General features: G+C 36.3%; 1 protein-coding gene across 1 annotated transcript in view; it reads right to left on the bottom strand.

Annotated features, from left to right (window-relative positions):
- The window catches only part of MLIP (muscular LMNA interacting protein), a gene marked incomplete at both ends in the record, with an annotated part of 294,935 nt that overhangs the window by 84,105 nt on the left and 189,276 nt on the right, over positions 1-21,554 (bottom strand). The window contains one exon of the mRNA XM_079712627.1: positions 12,155-12,283. Coding sequence (XP_079568753.1) covers positions 12,155-12,283 — 129 coding nt within the window. The remainder of the gene's footprint in view (positions 1-12,154; positions 12,284-21,554) is intronic.

The following is a 21,554-nucleotide window of genomic DNA, read 5'->3' on the forward strand; positions in this document are numbered from 1 at the left end:
TTGACAAAGAGCTCCTATATGATTATACCTGGAATAAAAAGTAAATATTGTCTCTATAGGACAATTTCTTTAACACTAAAAAGTATAATGTGTTGATAAATTATCTATTACATATCGTACATAACCTGCATATGATAAATTGTCTGTTACCTATTACATATAGAGGAAGGGAAGAAGGGAGGAAGGAAGGAAGGCAGGAAGGAGTAGGAAGGGAGGGACAGAGGGAGTAAAGGGAAAAGAAGAAGAGAAAAACTCACAAATATTTCATTACTTGAATAATCAAAAACAACCTGGTAACAGTTGGAGAAGCAAGATCTCTGGTCTTAACTCTTCCAAAAGAAATGTAACGCTGCAAGCAATTTCGGTTCTCTTCTCTCAAAACTATTCATCAAACCACTTAATCATTTCTAGATCTAAAAAGGTTAAACATTTTAATCTGAAAAATTTTCTTAATAAAAGTTAGCAACGATAAAAAGATAATTTTATGACAAAAGAGATTGAGCCATCTTGATTGAGAAACAAATGTTGAAAAAGCAGCAACTTGTGACAAAGCCAGAAGTCATTCATAATAAAAGGCAATATTATCTAGTTCACATTTTAACAAAGGTGTTTGCTCTATAATTGTAACACATGGGTGATAAGGAAGTGTAGGTGAAGGTCACAGTAAAAATATAATTTGATGTATATATGTCCATGTCACTCTCTCACTTTGTCACAGCTACATATATACACTACCAAACGTAAAATAAATAGCTAGTCGGAAGCAGCCGCATAGCACAGGGAGATCAGTTCGGTGCTTTGTGACCAACTAGAGGGGTGGGATAGGGAGGGTGGTAGGGAGGGAGACTCAAGAGGGAAGAGATATGGGAACATATGTATATGTATAACTGATTCACTTTGTTATAAATCAGAAACTGAATCTAACTCACCATTGTAAAGCAATTATACTCCAATAAAGATGTTATATATATATATATATATATATATATATATATATATATATATATATAATTTGATGAATAATTAGATAGAAATCTGAAAGTCACCTGCATTGTCATCAAAGTTGAATGTCAAACAGATAGTTTGGTAGGGAAGTCAGATGTCTAAGAAAGCTCAGAAGAAAAGAAAGAATATAAATACTACAATAAAGAAAATTCCTTATTACCAGTTTACATTCTCTGTGGTGTGAAGGAAACTCGTTAAATGGTCATTTTCACACAAAAACATGCTCTTTTCCCTATTGAAGCAAATTAGGAGGAAAATAAAATTTAAGAGTCATACATGCTGGAAAGCACTATTTCTCATTTTAAAAAAAAGAAAAAAGGAAAACATTTCCAGGAAAATGAGATGAAACTACAATGCAACCCCCTTTCAATTCTGTCCACAATATTTTATACATTTCTCTAGGGCTTCAGGAAAGAAATGACATACCTAATATCATGGGTTGAATTACTAACTTATAAAGAATGAGAGAAAAATATTTTTTACCACATCTTATATAACTGAGGTTAGCGATTGTTTTTTCTACTAATTTGAGACTCTTCAGTGCAGAAATCACTTTTGTCTAATTAAATACATTAAATGACCAGAAAGCAATCAGTATATTTTGCAAACTCATGAGTAGTCAGATAAACAAACACCATTCTTCTTTTTGGTATCTTCATTTTAATTAGTGAACTGATTTTTTAGCCTCTGTGTCTTCTGGATGCCCATTTGTCCAATGAATTCTATTAGTTATTTAACTCTGCCTTTAGTTATCAATAGAATGATGCTTCAAAGTACATCACCATAGTTTTATATCCGTAGGTGGAGTGTGAGGGTATTTTGTAAGAACTCAAAAGGATCACAAATTGATATAATAATGGATTGAAAGGTAAATTCAGAGAAGAATAAGCTTCATTCTGAAGTGTCTTTGTTTAAAAATCCATCTAATATAGAATGATGAGAGGAGGCCTTCAAGATAGCAGAGGAGTAAGACGTGGAGATCACCTTCCTCCCCACAAATACATCAAAACTACATCTACATGTGGAACAACTCTTACAGAACACCTACTGAACGCTGGCAGAAGACCTCAGACTTTGCAAAATGCAAGAAGCTCCCCACATACCTGGGTAGGGCAAAAGAAAAAGGAAAAACATAGACAAAAGAAGAGGGACAGGACCTGCACCTCTGGGAGGGAGCTGTGAAGGAGGAAAAGTTTCCACACACGAGGAAGCCCCTTCACTGGAGGAGACGGGGCTGGGGTGGGGGTGGGGGCAAAGCTTCAGAGCCATGGAGGAGAGTGCAGCAACAGGGTACAGAGAACAAAGCAGAGAGATTCCCGTACAGAGGATCAGTGCCGACCAGCACTCACCAGCCTGAGAGGCTTGTCTGTTCACCCGCCGGGGCGGGAGGGGGATGGGAGCTGAGGCTCCAGCTTCGGAGGTTAGATCCCAAGGAGAGGAATGGGGTTGGCTGCATGAACACCGCCTGAAGGGAGCTAGTGCACCACAGCTAGCCAGGAGGGAGTCCGGGAAAAGTCTGGAACTGCCTAAGAGGCAAGAGACCATTGTTTCAGGGTGTATGCAGAGAGGGGATTCAGAGCACTGCCTAAATGAGCTCCAGAGATAGGCACGAGCTGTGGCCATCAGCATGGACCCCAGAGATGGGCATGAAATGCTAAGGCTGTGGTGGCAGCCACCAAGAATCCTATGCACAAGCACAGGTCAGTATCCACACATCCCCTCCTGGGAGCCTGTGCAGCCCACTACTGCCAAGGTCCCGTGATCCAAGGACAACTTCCCTGGGAGAACACATGGCATGCCTCAGGCTGGTGCAACCTCTGCTGCAGTAGGCTCTTCCCGCATTCCATACCCCTCCCTCTCCTGGGCCTGAGTGAGCCAGAGCCCCCTAATCAGCTGCTACTTTAACCCCATCCTGTCTGGGCAGGAACAGATGTCCTCAGGCGACCTACAGGCAGAGTCTGGGCCAAATCCAAAGCTGAACCCCAGGAGCTGTGCAAAAAAGGAAGAGAAGGGAAATTTCTCCCAGCAGCCTCAGGAGCAGCGGATTAAACCTCCACAATCAACTTGATGTACACTGCATCTGTGGAATACCTGACTAGACAAAGAATCATCCCAAAATTGAGGCAGGGGACTTTGTGATCAACTGTAGCCTTGGGGTTTGCTTTCCACATCTAATTTGTTTCTGGTTTTATGTTTATCATAGTTTAGTATTTAGAGATTATTATAATGGGTAGATTGTTTTATTGATTTGGATGCTCTCTTCCTCCTTTATATATATATATATATATATATATATATATATATATATATATATATATATATATATATATATATATATATATATATATTTCTTTTTCCTTTTTCTCTTTTTCTGAGTGTGTATGTGTATGCTTCTATGTGTGATTTTGTCTGTATAGCTTTGATTTTACCATTTGTCCTAGGGTTCTGTCTGTCCTTTTTTTTTTTTTTTCTTTTACAGGTTTTAGTGCTTGTTATCATTGGTGGATTTGTTTTTTGGTTTGGTTGCTCCCTTCATTCTTTCTTACCATTTTTTAAAATTATTTTTTCATTTTTTAAATTTTTAATATTTATCTTTCATTTTAATAACTTTATTTTATTTCTTTCTATCTTTATTTCTTTTTTTCTCCCTTTTCTTCTGAGCCGTGTGGCTGACAGGGTCTTGGTGTTCTGGGCAGCTGTCAGGCCTGTGCCACTGAGGAAGGAGAGTTGAGTTCAGGACATTGGTCCACAAGAGACCTCCTGGCTCCAAATAATATCAAATGGTGAAAGCTCTCACAGAGATCTCCATCTCAATGCTAAGACCAAGCTCCACTCAACGACCAGCAAGCTACAGTGTTGGACACCCTATGCCAAACAACTAGCAAGACAGGAACACAACCCCATGCATTAGCAGAGAGGCTACTGAAAATCATAATAAGATCATAGACACCCCAAAACACACCACCGGAAGTGGTCCTGCCCACCAGAAAGACAAGACCCAGCCTCATCCACCAGAACACAGGCACTAGCCCACTCCGCCAGGAAGTCTCCAGAAACCACTGAACCAACCTTAGCCACTGGGGGCAGACACCAAAAACAACAGAACTACTAACCTGCAGCAGGCAAAAAGGAGACGCCAAACACAATAAGTTAAGCAAAATGAGAAGACAGAGAAACACACAGCAGATGAAGGAGCAAGATAAAAACACAACAGACAAAACAAATAAGGAGGAAAGAGGCAGTGTACCTGAAAAAGAATTCAGAGTAAGAATAGTAAAGATGATCCAACATCTTGGAAATAGAATGAAGAAAATACAAGAAATATTTAACAAGGGCCTAGAAGAACAGAGAGCAAACAAACAATGATGAACAACAAAATAAATGAAGTTAAAAACTCTCTAGAAGGAATTAATAGCAGAATAACTGAGGCAGAAGAACGGATAAGTGACTGGGAAGAAAAAATAGTGGAAATAACTACTGCAGAGCAGAATAAAGAGAAAACAATGAAAAGAATTGGGGACGGTCTTAGAGACATCTGGGACAACATTAAATGCACCAACATTCAAATAATAGGGGTCCCAAAAAAAGAAGAGAAAAAGAAAGGGACTGAGAAAATATTTGAAGAGATTAGAGTTGAAAACTTCCCTAATATGGGAAAGGAAATAGTCAATCAAGTCCAGGAAGTGCAGAGAGTCCTGTACAGGAAAAAGCCAAGGAGAAACATGCCAAGACACATATTAATCAAACTATCAAAAATTCAATATAAAGAAAAAATATTAAAAGCAACAAGGGAAAAAAAACAAATAACATACAAGGGAATCAGCAGAAACTCTGCAAGCCAGAAGGGAGTGGCAGGACATGTGATGAAAGGTAAAACCCTACAACAAAGAATACTCTACCCAGCAAGAACCTCATTGAGATTTGACAGAGAAATTAAAACATTTACAGACAAGCAAAAGCTAAGAGAATTCAACCCCACCAAACCAGCTTTACAACAAATGCTAAAGGAACTTCTCTAGTCAGGAAACACAAGAGAAGGAAAAGACCTACAAGAACAAACCAAAAACAATTAAGAAAATGGTAATAGGAACATACATATCGATAATTACCTTAAATGTAAATGGATTAAATGCTCCAACCAAAAGACATAGACTGGCTGAATGGATACAAAACAAGACCCATATATATGCTGTCTACAAGAGGCCCACTTCAGACCTAGGGACACATACAGACTGAAAGTTAGGGGGTGGAAAAAGATATTCTATGCAAATGGAAATCAAAAGAAAGCTAGAGTAGCAATTCTCAGATCAGACAAAATAGACTTTAAAACAGAGACTATTACAAGAGACAAAGAACGACACCATATAATGATCAAGGGATCAATCCAAGAAGAAGGTATAACAATTCTAAATATTTATGCACCCAACATAGGAACACCTCAATACACAGGCAAATTCTAACAGCCAAAATGGGAATTCCGCAGTAACACAATTATAGAAGGGGACTTTAACACCCCTCTTTCACCAATGGATAGATCATCCAAAATGAAAATAAAGAAGGAAACACAAGCTTTAAATGATACATTAAACAAGGTGGACTCAATTGATATTTATAGGGCATTCCATCCAAAAACAACAGAATACACTTTCTTCTCAAGTGCTCATTGAACATTCTCCAGGATAGATCATATCTTGGGTCACAAATCAAGGCTTGGTAAATTTAAGAAAATTGAAATTGTATCAACTATCTTTTCTTACCACAAGGCTATGAGACTACTTATCAATTACAGGAAAAAATCTGTAAAAAATACAAAGATGTAGAGGCTAAAAAATATAATACTTAATAACCAAGAGATCACTGAAGAAATCAAAGAGGAAATCAAAAACTACCTATAAACAAATGACAATGAAAACATGATGACCCAAAACCTATGGGATGCAGCAAAAGCAGTTCTAAGAGAGAAGTTTACAGCAATACAATCCTACCTCAAGAAACAAGAAACATCTCAAATAAACAACTTAACCCTACACCTAAAGCAATTAGAGAAAGAAGAGCAAAAATACCCCAGAGTCAGCAGAAGGAAAGAAACCACAAAGATCAGATGAGAAATAAATGAAAATGAAATGAAGGAAACGATAGCAAAAAATCAATAAAATTAAAATCTGGTTCATTGAGAAGATAATCAAAATTGATAAACCATTAGCTAGACTCATCAAGAAAAAAAGGTAGAAGACTCAAATCAATAGAATTAGAAATGAAAAAGGAGAAGTAACAACTGACACTGCAGAAATACAGTGCAGATGCAAATGCAGTGCAAATGCAGATCATGAGAGATTACTACAAGCCACCATATGTCAATAAAATGGACAACCTGGAAGAAATGGACAAATTCTTAGAAAAGCACATCCTTCTGAGACTGAACCTGGAAAAGATAGAAAATAGAAACAGACCAACCACAAGCCCTGAAATAGAAACTGTGATTAAAAATCTTCCAACAAAAAAAAGCCCAGGACCAGATCGCTTCACAGGTGAATTCTATCAAACATTAGGAAAGAGTTAACACCTATCCTTCTCAAACTCTTCCAAAATATAGCAGAGGGAGGAACGCTCCTAAACTCATTCTATGAGACCACCATCACCCTAATACCAAAACCAGATGAAGATGTCACAAAGAAAGAAAACTACAGGCCAATATCACTGATGAACATAGATGTAAAAATCCTCAACAAAATACTAGCAAAGAGAATCCAACAGCACATTAAAAGGATCATACACCATGGTCAAGTGGGCTTTATCTCAGAAATGCAAGGATTTTTTCAGTATACACAAATCAGTCAATGGAATAAACCATATTAACAAATTGAAGGAGGAGAATCATATGATCATCTCAATAGATGCAGTAAAAGCTTTCTACACAATTCAACACTGAATTATGATAAAACTCCTCCAGAAAGTAGGCAGAGAGGAAACTTATCTCAACATAATTAAAGCTGTATATTGACATATGTGACAAACCCACAGCCAACATCGTTCTCAATGGTGAAAAACTGAAGCCATTTCCTTTAAGATCAGGAACAAGACAAGGTTGTCCACTCTCACCACTATTATTCTACATAGTTTTGGAAGATTTAGCCACTGCAATCAGAGAAGAAAAAGAAATAAAAGGAATACAAATGAGAAAAGAAGAAGTAAAGCTGTCACTGTTTGCAGATGACATGATACTATACATAGAGAATCCTAAAGATGTCACAAGAAAACTGCTAGAGCTAATCAATGAATTTGGCAAAGTAGAAGGGTACAAAATTTATGCACAGAAATCTCTTGCATTCCTATACACTAATGATGAAAAATCTGAAAGAGAAATTAAGGAAACACTCCCGTTTATCATTGCAACAAAAAGAATATAATACCTAGGAATAAACCTACCTAAGGAGACAAAGGACCTGTATGCAGAAAACTATAAGATACTGATGAAAGAAATTAAAGATGATACAAATAGATGGAGAGATATACCATTTTCTTGGATTGGAAGAATCAACATTGTGAAAATGACTCTACTACCCAAAGCAATCTACAGATTTGATGCAATCCCTATCAAATTACTAATGGCATTTTTCACAGAAGTAGAGCAAAAAATTTTACAATTTCTATGGAAACACAAAAGACCTCGAATAAACAAAGCGATCTTGAGAAAGAAAAACAGAGCTGGAAGAATCAGGCTCCCTGACTTCGGACTATACTACAAAGCTATAGTAATCAAGACAGTATGGTACTGGCACAGAAACAGAAATATAGATCAACGGAATAGGATAGAAAGCCCAGAGATAAACCCACGCACATATGGTCACCTTAATTTTGATAAAGGATGCAAGAATATACAGTGGAGAAAAGATAGCCTCTTCAGTAAGTGGTGCTGGGAAAACTGGACAGCTACATGTAAAAGAAAGAAATTACAACACTCCCTAACACCATACACAAAAATAAACTCAAAATGGATTAAAGACCTTAATGTAAGGCCAGACACTACAAAACTCTTAGAGGAAAACATAGGGAGGACACTCCATGACATAAATCACAGCAAGATCCTTTTTGACCCATCTCCTAGAGAAATGGAAATAAAAACAAAAATAAACAAATGGACCTAATGAAACTCAAAAGCTTTTGCACAGAAAAGGAAACCATAAACAAGACCAAAAGATAACCCTCAGAATGGGAGAAAATATTTGCAAATGAAGCAACTGACAAAGGATTAATCTCCAAAATTACAAGCAGGTCATGAAGCTCAATATCAAAAAAACAAACAACCCAATCCAAAAATGGGCAGAAGACCTAAATAGACATTTCTCCAAAGAAGATATACAGATTGCCAACAAACACATTAAAAGATACTCAACATCACTAATCATTAGAAAAAGGCAAATCAAAACTACAGTGAGGCATCACTTTACACCAGTCAGAATGGCCATCATCAAAAAATCTACAAACAGTAAGTTCTGGAGAGGGTGTGGAGAAAAGGGGACCCTCTTGCACTGTTGGTGGGAATGTAAATAGATACAGCTACTATGGAAAACAGTATGGAGGTTCCTTAAAGAACTAAAAATAGAGCTACCATACAACCCAGCAATCCCACTACTGGGTATATACCCTGAGAAAACCATAAGTCAAAAAGAGTCATGTACCACAATGTTCATTGCAACTCTATTTACAATAGCCAGGACATGGAAGCAACCTAAGTGTCCATCGACAGATGAATGGTTAAAGAAGTGGTACATGTATGCAATGGAATATTACTCAACCATAAAAAGAAACAAAATTGAGTTATTTGTAGTGAGGTGGATGGACATAGTGTCTGTCATACAGAGTGAAGTAAGTCAGAAAGAGAAAAACAAATACTGCATGCTAGCACATATTATGGAATTAAAAAAACAATACAAAACAAAAAATCATGGTTCTGATGAACCTAGGTTCAGGACAGGAATAAAGACACAGATGTAGAGAATGGACTTGAGAACATGGGGAGGGGGAAGGATAAGCTGGGATGAAGTGAGAAAGTGGCATAGAGTTTTATATACTACCAAATGTAAAGTAGATAGCTAGTGAGAAGCAGCGGCATAACACAGGGAGATCAGCTGAGTGTTTTGTGACCACCTAGAGTGGTGGGATAGGGAGGGTGGGGGGGGAGATGCAAGAGAGAGGAGTTATGGGGATATATACATATATATATATATATATATATATATATATATATATATATATATATATATATATATGTATAGCTGATTCACTTTGTTAGAAAGCAGAAACTAAGACACCATTGTAAAGCATTAATACTCCAGTAAAGGTGTTAAATTTAAAAAAAAAATAGAATGATGCTTCCTGGCCTATGCCATTTTGATGTAAAAGTTGTTGATTAATAAGTTTCAATTACTTGATTCAGCATTTGGTTTCAAACTTTGCTTTTAGTACTCAGGGACTATCTCCAGGCAACTCTTCAGTTCATTATAAATTCAAAAGTCTGCCTGGTTGTACCTTCTTATGCTACAGTAAATACATTTTTGTCTTGTCTCATCATCTTTGGTGTGTAACTTTTTGTAACAGAGAGTTTTGAAATCATATTTTATGACAGTGAAGCTGCTAGGGGAAATTCATGGACTTAACAATCCTATCCAACATCTCCTGTCATGTGGGACTGTCCCCAGGACAGGGCAGATCAGTGAATGTGAGCTGTTTCAGTTTGGCTCAACTGTCGGGCTAAAGAATTTTCCATTACATGGATGGGTGGTGAGATCAACTGAGTTTAGAACCATTCAATTTATTCTGTGGCAGCAGCAAAAGAGAATGCAATAGCGACCAGAACTGAATTTGAGTTAAGTTCTGATGAAGTAGCCATGCTGTGATCACAATTTTTTTTACTCAATTCATTATTTAAGGAGCTTTCAGCATTTATGCTTGTGAGCTGTCTTTTGTATCTGCCTCCATTGTAGATTCTGGCTACAATGAAGTGGTGGTTATAGCTCCATGTAGAGGCCAGTTGATAGTATATGCAGCTTCCTTGTTTCCTAGTATATTCATTTTTCCTCTCCTGCAAGGTCAATGAATAAGACCAGGGAAGGTCTGGAATTCACTTTTAAGTGCTCTGCTAGACTTCTTTCAATTCTGACAGTCTGCTGACACAGAAGTTAGGATACACACAAGAATAAACTGATTGAAAGAAAATATAAATAAGTCTATGCACCACCAAAATACTTGCAGAAGAACTCAAATTTTCTACAAATTATCTGAAAATACATAGGTTTATGGTGTACATAAACAGAGCTTTAAACTTGCTGTATAGTCAGGAAAAGCTATGAAAAGAACTGGCAACTCCTTTTAATGAAAAGAATTTCCTACACCTGAAAATGGAGTTTATCATTCCAGAGGACAGTAAATTGTGATAAATTATAGGTAGATTAACTTGACATTCTACAAAGAATCTTGTTTAAGGTAAAATGCATAAATTTAAAATTATACTAATGCAAAAGAACAAAATTTTTATTTTATAGTATTAGATCATATTTGAAGAATATGTTGCATAGATAATATGTGAAATTTATTTTAACTGTTGGCATTTTTGTCATATAATACTAGATTACTTTTATAAATTTTTATAATAATCCCATACTGTCTAAAATGTCACATTAAGCCTCTAAAATATCTGTGTCATATAAGCAATAGATATCTAATAAATATTTTCATTGATGATGGAAATATGTTTTCTGAACAGGAATTTCCATTTCTTTTATGTGCAGATTTAGTGAACGCACCTTATATATCAACAAGATTTCCTTATTTAATTTAATTAATTGAGGGCTCCCTTTTATTCTATAAAATGAGAATAATTGCCTCTAATTATCATTTTCAATGATATTAGTGTCTCCTAAAAATGTTTAACTTATTGAAATCCTATGTCTTCACAAAGTATATATAAATAAGCAGAAAATATTATCATCTCCATTTTATAATAAAAACTGTAGCTAAGCATGAGAAAGTATTTATAATGAACTTTTTCAAGGCTTTTAGCCTACTCACAGTTCTTAGGTTTTAAATAACACAGATTTTCGAATTTGAAGGATCCTTAAAAAGTACCTCTTCTGAATGCCTCATTTTATGCATTAAGACACAAACTGGGCAAGATGAAATACCCTGCTCAGTGTCATAGAGCTAGTATAATAGGAGACAAGATATTTCTTATGTTTCACAAATATGACCATAATTTCTATTTTCAAGAATATTTTTAGTTATCATTTTCAAACTGAACTTTAAAAAGAGTATAGCACCTTATGTTCTTTTGCAAGTCTATTCTATTATAGATTACCAAATGTCGTGGTGATCTTGCATATCCTGGTTGTATCCACAAAGATTTCTGGATTGCTTGCATTGCTGAAGCATGTAATAATGTTTGAGATATAAAATATATAACCCATGTCTCTTTGTTGCATTTGAAGAAGACAAATAAAGATGTAAGGTTTCCCTTTGAGATAATTTATGAAATTTTATATTGCAAAAATGTGTATTTTCATGTTTTTCCTGAATATCAACAACCTTCCATTATACCTTCTTCAACATATAGGATATATAAGGAGAAGATAGTATACCTTTTTTTCACATAAACCAAAAAAACAATGATGCCTTAAAATAACTTAAGCCCTTATTCCCTATCTAGTAACACTCAATCTAGGGTATCACATCATCTCTATTATGTTGATATGAATCCAAACAATAGATCTTCTGTCAAATATACTAATATACCAAACCTAAAGCATTGCATTGCTTCAAAAGGAAGCAGGATTTTAGAAATAAGACTGCAGCACCTCTATGACTCATTTAATCAGCGACTCCATGATGTCTTTATAAGAAGTAACATCTTGGTCCCCAAAACAATACCAGCACTAGGTAGAAAAATTTTAGGAAAAAGCATTTAAATACTTCAAAATATCATCCTGAAAATACTTAAGAATTGTTTTATTATGTAAAAAAATAGATCTTTTTTATTACTAAGGATATTCCAATCACAAACATTTTCTTGCACACACCATATTCATAGAGGCATCTTTATATTTTGTACAGTTATTTATCCAAATATCAAAGACTTTCTCATATGCACACTCACCTGCTCAGAAAAGAAGTCACTGTGCTCTTCCAGGTATTTACTGAAAGGGTTGGGTTCATAGACTTCCTCCTCTTTTTTCAGTAATATTTTGGATTTTATAGGTACGGGGCGAATTACTCCAGGCTTCGTCTTCATGAATATCAAATTTTTAAAAAAATAAAGGAAAAAATACTATTAAAATGAATACATAGGTATATTAAGTCATTCATTTGTTCTCACAGCAATTTTTTTTATTTTAAAATGATTTTATAAATACATAAATACAGCTAGAAATCAAATGATTTTTAACTAATGTAACTTTAGTTTTAGTTACCTGTTACAGCACAATCAACTCATTAAGATCTACTATTATGACGTTCAAAATGCAAAAACATCTTCATTTATCTAGTCAAACATGTTCCTATATCCTTGCCAGCATATTCAGTCAATAAATATTTCATTTGACAAATATTTATTGAGAGCATCCTCGGTGCTAGGCAGCATACTCATCTGGAGCATGATAGGATAGACGAATCTAGTACAATCCAGAAATCCCAAAACAACTTTCTTTTTCTGGAAACCCTAAAATCCCAGAAGCCATGTTCAGACTGTGTATGATGAAACCAAGTGTAGCTTTCTGACTCAAGGGGATGGGGGTTAGGTAGCACACAGATGTTCTCTTCCATGAATATGGAACACTGCTTTAAACTGCTCTGTGGCCATGCTGGGAGACTGAAATTATGATACGTGGATTTGGGAGATATGGGAAAGACTTAATCTGCCATAAAAGCAGATCTGATGAGATCAAGAAAAATACAGCAAAGTGTATGGAGAAGAGACACACTTGAGGGCTTTCCAGAATTGAATTCCAAAACATTCCTGGGACCCAGCTGAATTTCTTCTCTGAGGCTCCCTAAGCTTTTCCTTTTCTTTTACACAAATTTCCCTTTTTTTTCCAATTCAGGTTGACTCCTATAACTTGCAATCAAAAGAGTTTGAGTGAATAGACCAGTCATTTCAGATTCATGGATTTGTACCCAATGTCAGTCTGACGAGAGAGAGAGAGAGAGGAATCTAGTTTGGGGCAATTTCAAAATGATGTTTCACAAACACCAAAATCTTGTTACACTGTAAAATTCCACAAAATGATTGATAAGTTTCCAAAAAACATCCCAAACAAGAATTCAGTAAAAAGTTGTGATGCTTTTTCTGTTTGAGCATTTTGCTGTAATCATTTTTCTCAAGCCCATTTCATTTCAGAAAACAGTAAATTAGCTCTCCTCAGTCTGTGATGATGCTCTCGAGTTAAGGCTTAAGGGAGGACATCTATCTCTCTGCCCTATAAGCCATCCGTTATGTTTTGAGTCTTGAATAAATGCCACTCTGCAATATTTTTTTCAACCCATATTTTCCCAGCTGGCTTTCATATCTATGCCAACTGGGGGAATAAAGATTGAGAAAAATCTCTATCTTCCCCAGGCAGGGAAATATATCCCACTTAAGAAACTCTGATTTCTCTTCAGGGGAAAAGATGAGCAAGTAACAACCAATTATGCATGAAGTCACACAGTTGAGTATACATATGAGAGTAATATCCTCCAATGAACTCAGCACGAGAACAAAGCTCAAGCAGGTGCTGATTTCTACAGCCACCTGTCATAGGGAGACACTTGATACCCGGGTCATGATCTGAAACTGTCCAGATTTCCTATCTCTCTTTTCCACGTGACTTCCTGTTTCATTTCTCCTTCCTGCTGCTCCTACTCGTGTACCTTCTCTCCTGCTCCTTTGGGAAGCAGGAAATCAGTACAATTCTGGTACTCAGGGCTTACCAGGTTCTAAAACCAACATGGAAGTTTAGAAACTAAGCTTAACGGCACCAGCAAAAAGATGAAAGCAGAGGGAAGAAATCTGACCAGAAGCACTTGATATGCTGTAAGAATCCTCCTGCCAGAGAAACTTGATGCCCTGGTTCCTGCATTGCTAGCAGGTGGATGTTTTGGGTCATCCTGGCCTGGAAACTTCCACTCAGATCATCTCTCTTGGGATCATCATCCTCCAGGGTGAATGCAGAAAAAACAGTCCTCTGGTTGGCTGGATATCCAGTAGCTTTAATATCAGAATCAGTTACTGACGCTTCATGCTTATTTCTCTATCAGGTTTGATGTCTTTTGTTGCTATGAATTTCCTGGATTTGATAGTTGCCTGGCAATTGAACAAGGATTCTTTCCCTATTTCCTCTATTTCCACCTGCTCTTTTCTTGGACTTTGTGTTCCTAGGCTTTGGTCTACCTGAAATCTCTGAATTTTCCTCATTCTAGTTTGCTTATTTGGTCTCAGTACAATTGCTCCAATTCTTCCATTATATTCTTTACCTCTTTCCTCAGTCCTGTTTTTTCTCCTGCACCATAATTTGCTGTCACTTACCAGCCAGCATTTCATGGACAGGGAAGGCAACTCCAGGCAAAGGAAGACTAAACATAGTTTGCCTTTGACATTGTTCACACTTCCTGCCCTATAACCTTTAACCAAACCCTCCACACCTAACTGTGTCTTGGCCTTTGGTCAAATTGAAACTCAAACCTTGTTGACCCAATTCTGAACCTCATGTACTCTCCATAAACCATGGTGTACTGATCAATCCTGTTAATGGCAGCCTCTGCACCTTGCTCATACCATTCCACATGCTTTGAAACCAGGCTCAAAACACCTGAGGATTCATTGCAGATAATGACATCATCATTATCCCATAGACCCAGATTCCATATCTTACAGGCACTACATTCAATATTTTAAATTGATTATCTCATCAATTCCTTATCAACAACCCTGTGAGAGACTTAGAATCAGTCACATGCCAAAGCCACGCAGTTAATATGTGAACAAGTCGAGGTTTAATCCAGGTCTAGTCTGGTCATAAACCCAGGATTTTAATTACTCTGATGCCTACTCCAGAGATAGAGATGGAGAGAAATAGCATAGAGAGAAACTTAACATGATTTTTAAACACCCACCTCTCTATAACGTCCTCTGGGCAATCACTAACAAAGTCCTAGTATTTTTATGTTTTTGATTCCTTCTAAATCCATTTCTTCTGTTTTATTTCCACTGCCAACTGCCACATTCATGACTTAGGCCATGGTTAACTCATCACATGTCATTTTACTTTTCTTTTCACTAGTCTTAGTAAATCCAGGTTTTCTTACCTTAAGCAGGGCACAAACACTACATTCAGCCTCCTAAAGGATTCTGTAGTTTGCACAACCAGACATCAAAATTTATACTGATATTTCTCTGGACTTGGTATAAAATCCAGTCCCAAGAAGCAGCATGATATTGGTGGGGGGAAAGTACAAGGACATAGATTTTGATTTTTGCAATAGTGTTAATAGACTCTATGACCTTGGGAAAATCCATTCGACCTGTCTGGACCATCTACTAAAGGATTCTAATCCTCCTGCATGATTAGGTCCTTTAATAATGAATAATGGCACATTTGATTATTTACATTCCTGCCTCTTCAAGAACAACACCACACAAAGTTACTGCATAAGGCTTAGAACAGATTGTCCTTTATCAATTCCTAATCTATGCTGCATCCTTGCTCATAGTCACCTGGTATCTTCAGACTCCAAGTAGACTGGTTTGCTAATTCTGGCAAACCTAATTTGCTAAGTCTGCATCCAAACAAAAACAAAGGAAATTAGATTAACAAGTGAGAAGACTCTAAAAAGGTGAGCTACTCTAAGATGATCATTGCCAGCAATATGACAGCTAAACTAACCCGAGGAGGCCCTTCCTTAATGTTTTAGCTGCTGAAGAATCGACAGATCCAGCTAGACTCGTGAGTGATACAAACAAATGTCATTCTTACAATGCCAGGGAAAGCTACATCATAATTTTCGTTCCAGCCTATGTGAAGAAATAAAAACAGGTAATGACTCCCATAGCCAGCAGAAAGAGCACAGAAAGAACAACAAGAAGGTTCTCTAAATAACAAATTTCAATGTATTGTGATGAATCTCCTGAGAATTGATTTACAGTGGATGTAAGACTTTTCCCCCCTCTTTTGGAGCTATATTTTGAAAAAAAAAAAAAAAAAGGTTAATCTTTCATTCTTGCTAGTAAAATATTTCCCCCACCTTCAGAAAAAAAACATTATCATTGCAGAAATGGGTAGGCAGATGTTTTATTTTTAACTGGAACCAGAATACTGTGATTCTGATAACAGAATACTGTGATTCTGTTATTGTAAGTTTTAAAATCTGAGAACCTCATTAGAGCCAGGAGTACATATGGGCTTTTAGTGGATGGGGAGTCTGCCTGTTTATATTCTTCTTGACACAATTCCAAGAGTGCTAGATCCCAACAATCATGGACAACTCTGCTCTCCATTTGCTTTGATGAGAAGAGTAGTTTGCACAATACTGATTAAGTCTTTTTTTTTAAACTGAAGTATAGTTGATTTACAATATTGTGTTAATTTCAGGTGTAAAGAAAAGTGATTCCGTTATACATATATATGTATATGTTGCTATACATATATATGTGTATATATATGCATATGTATGCATGTATATACACACATATATGTGTATATTCTTGACATATGTATAGCATATGTGTGTATGTTGCTATACATATATGTATGCATATACATATGTGTTATTCTTGACATATATGTATGTATGACATATATGTATATGTGTGTATTCTTGACATTTTTGAAGTGCCTTAAAGACAAAGCAACCATTGTCTTGGAGCTCTGAAGCATTCCTCTATCAGACCATCTATCAGATGCTCTCTGCAGGCATTTTGCCAAGTGAGACCTATTCTATGTCAGGAACTGTAGTGTCTACCCAGATGAATAAGACCTAACCCTTGTACTCAGAGGGCTCACAATTCAGGTGAGTTAAGCACAGAACAATCACTGAGTAAATCAATCCACATCACAGGACTCCAGCCAAAGCACTCTAATGCCTCATCTTCTCACTTAGAGTAAAAACCCAAACCCTTATAAAGCCTGCAGGGTGATGCCTTCAAGACTCCATATGACCTAATCTTTCACTCTCCAACCAGCTTCTCCCTTTCCAATCTTGTCTCCTGCTACTGCCCCTCTCTCTCCCTCACTCTCCACTCTGGCACACACTGTGTTCCCTACTCTGGGAGTTTGAACTTGCTCTTTGTGTTGTCTGGAACTCTCTTCTCCCTTTCCAGGACTCTCTCTTTCAATTCTTCAAGTCTCTGCTCAAATGCCACCTTATTAGCAGACAGGTTTTCCCTAATGACCCATGTAAAATATCAATCCCCACCTCCTCTTACTCACCCTATTTTTTTCCATAGTACATAACACTATCTGAGCTCAGTTTATGTTTATTTTCTTCCTTCCTCCACTAGAATGTATTTAAGATCTGTGAGGCCAGAGATCATTGTTTTCTTCACTGTTATCTCTCCAAAACCTAGAACTGTGCTGGGAACCTAATAGATGCTAAATAGACATTTGAAGAATGAATAAACTAATTGACAGGCAGAAGCTCAATATGCTGGCTATGATCCAGTATGGGTCTCCCCTTATTTTTCCTGGACTGACTTTTTGATTACAGTATAACCAGGAAGAAGGAACTTCACCAGATAGAAGATCTACATGCCTTTCACCCCTAGGGGACCAGAAAAATGAATGTGAGTTTGTGAGCTCCACCCTCAGAGATAAGAAAGAGTAGAAAGCCGAAGTTATCATCTCCAATGATACAGGAAGTCAAGACCAGGGACCAGAGGCCACATTTTTAAGGACTTTGCAAGATTTTAACTCTCTTTATTTTAAAAAAATCATTTCTTTTTCCCCCTGTTTGATTGCAGTGATAAGCAATAAGTCTTAACATGGAAGAAAATGATATCACCTTCTTTGGAGAATTCAAGAGTGGGTGGAACTTGGGAGCTCACATCTAACTCTATTATTAGTCTTAAGGGAGAAGAAATCCAAGAGATACAGTATGTGGAGTCCCGGGGCCTGGGGTCAGGTTTTAATGACCTGTGGGGCACTGATCCCACTATTCATTTGTGTTTATAACTCATCAAGTATACACTTATTCTTGAATATTGCTACTCGAGCGCTGTGAAAATAGATATTGTTTCTGTCCTTTGGAACTTATAATCATAATTCTATGACAACAAGTTGGTACTGCCTCTGGCTGGAGACCAAAGTTGAAAACTAACTGTCAACACTGACCTAGAGAATCCATTATACGGATAATGCCTTCTTAGAACCACGTTTTTCATAAATTAACTCCAACTAGTGAACTGGTGTTTTTAATTGCCTTTGACTGAGGTAGTAAGCTCTGGAGTCATGTGATAAGAAAAGGAAAGAAATAAAGAATAGGATCCCAGTTTTCAAGGGTTTATTTCTATCTTTTTGAAGAAACAAGATGTGTAAAAAAAAAACAACAAGAAAGTAATAAAACACATCATATAGAAAATTCTGTGAGTCTCGCTAATTTGATGGATCCAAGGAGTTGTGAAAGTACCATCGCTGCTTCTTTTAGCCATTTGCTTCTGTCTTGTCTATATTCTCCGGTGTTATTTTTTTTTTCTTTAGAATTTCTGTGGCAACAAGCTCAGAGAAACTCAAAAACATTCTCCTAGTCAAGACTGTTGACAAAAGCAATATTTTCTAAATTATTTAGCTGATTCACTCACAATTAATAAAAATTTATTAACTCTAATTCTTTTTTTTAAATAAAAATATTATATGCTTGAAGCAAATACTTACACTTCTTTTTTCCCCCTCAAAGAAACATCTCAAATTTCAAAACACTATAGTACAGAGCAAAGCTTCCAAGATTAGGGAGGAGGGGGCAGACAGTTTTTAATACCACCCATTAGGTGTGGGAATGTTGACACATGGTAGATTTCTAGACTTCAGGGTTTTTTCCATCAGAATAATGGAAATAACAATTAATGCCATAATAACTCACAACATGATTGTGTGAATCTAATGAGATCATATGCGTGACAGAAATTTGTAAAGAAAAAGAAATCATAAAAGGAACTTGAAAGGAAAAAAAAAACCTTTCCTTTTTCCTGTTTTTGCACTTATAATACAGAGTATTGATACCAAATGATCTAGACTACCCAGGAGAATACTTATCTGATGAGATTTTACCAAAAATATATTTTATAATTACTATGATAGCTGTATTAAAATAAACATATGCAGGATTTCAATAATTATAAACCACAGCTCACAGCTCCAAAAATATTTTTTTGGAATGTACACAACACAGATTGGCCAGTTTGAAATATTTCAACAGTTAAAAGAAAATAGCATGACTCAGACCTGAAGAGGCATACATGATAAACGCTGTAGCACTTGAGCATGTAGTGTCAAGGAAAATTATTCAAGGACAAACTGCCTTCAAGCTTGAAGAAGACATTAGTTCTATGCAAAAGCTTTCAGGGCTGCATTTTCTGAACAACAGAGAACTCAAGGGCCCTTAGAAAGATCAGTCATGCACCACTAAAACAGGACACATCAGTTGGCTTTCAGAACTGGGAACAAAGTATCTGCAAGGTTAAGCGCCTCTTCTGTACAGTGTTCCAGTAAGCTCCATTTTGCTTTTACCTATACATAACCATGTGGTTTATTTTTTAAATCTATTGTTTTGTACTCTCTAGATTCAGTATTCCATCTTGGGCAACAATGAGCATTTTGCAATGGCATGAAATTTCAAAAGCAAAAGCCAAATATCTCCTAAACCAGGTTCCCTTACCTATTACCAAGGAAGACCAGTGCTTACCCATCTTATAAAGCCCAACCTGTTTTCCTACCCAGAGAAAAGAGACCCCACCAACCTCTGTTAATATTATGATGAGTCAGCTCAGGAATTAGGAAAGCTTTGTGAAGGTTCAGCCTAGATCCGGATCTTCCTTTCCTTTTGTTCCCTTTCTGATGCCAGGGGATGCACTATCCACAGGTGTGAAACCTCAGGACCCTAACTGATTCTACTCAGCCCCTTCTCTTCAGAAAGTGATCACATGTGCCTGGTGGAAGTCACACTTCCCTATTTCCCAACTCCTTCATCAGCCTTTTTTATTCTCTTTGAATTATCTAAAATTAATAATGATTCCTTTTGAAAGTCACACAGTACAAAGATGACCATGAACACTGTGATCTTAGTTGATCTACTCAAATTCTGTGACCCTCTGTTTCTTTATCTGTAAAAAATGGCCACTCATTAAATCTCAGAGATAATATTGCAGAGACTTTATATGCAATAATAACACACCCCCCCACCCTGTATGTAGAGGGCTACTTTGGCAACTTCACATTTTATGATATGTGAGCCTTACAATAACGCTTTCAGGTTGACAGTACAGTTGTCCCAACCTCCATTTTCTAGATGTGTATTTAAAACATCCTCATCTCTAAGTCCTTCCCAGTTTTGATATACTGCATTACTGTTTAATAGAAGAAGAGAAACTGAGGCACAAAATGGTGAACTAGTTTCATAAGGACCCCCAAAACACTTCTCTCTAAGCCTAATACTACATAATTTGGTTTTTAGAGTAAACATTGGAAATATTTTAAGAGTAAGGGGCAAGGTCATATTTCTTTTTTTCCTTCCAGTGTTCAATGGGTACAGTTGCAATGTTAACAAACAAATAGCTAAGCCACGTTAAAAAGAAAAAATATGAAAAAACGATATATTCTTAAAAAGCCAAAGCTCAAAAGCAAAATGGCTTCTTTATTAAGCTTGTGCTATCATAGCAATTCAACATTTATTTTCACTTCAATTTATTACATTTCTCCCCTAAAATAGGAGTCAAATAAAATTAATTGCTTATTTTATGCAAAACATACAATATTTACTTACATAATTTAACTATAATCTATCATGTGTTCCCCAAAATTTTGTTTTTATGTGCTATACATATGTACACACACATATAACCAAAAAGCAATATGTATATGTGTGAGTGTGCTATCAGAATTACCTGTCATATGACATCTATATGTATAGTATATGTTATAAACACACACACATACTGTGTGTGTATATATACATATTTGTTTTTCAAAGGCATTCTTATTTACTGAAATTACTCAGAACTTAACCTTGAAGAGAGTTCATGATGGCAAATATTAGAAATCCATTCATAAAAATATAATTCATTCATAAATTACAATGTTTAAGAGTGAAAATATTACAAATCCTTAAAAAAGCAAATCCATATAGCATCCCTTGCATGCAATTACTTCTACTCTATTCTATATTCACAGAATGTAAATACAGGGTTAATATCATGAAGTAGAAGACAGTGATTAAATTGAATAACTACATCCATCCAAGAGATGTTCTTTTTGTGTGTGATAGCCTGTTTGATAATAATCCCTTCACAAACCTACCTAGATCTCAAGTGAATT

Source organism: Hyperoodon ampullatus (assembly GCF_949752795.1).
Source record: "Hyperoodon ampullatus genome assembly, chromosome: 10".
Classification (NCBI taxonomy): domain Eukaryota; kingdom Metazoa; phylum Chordata; class Mammalia; order Artiodactyla; family Ziphiidae; genus Hyperoodon; species Hyperoodon ampullatus.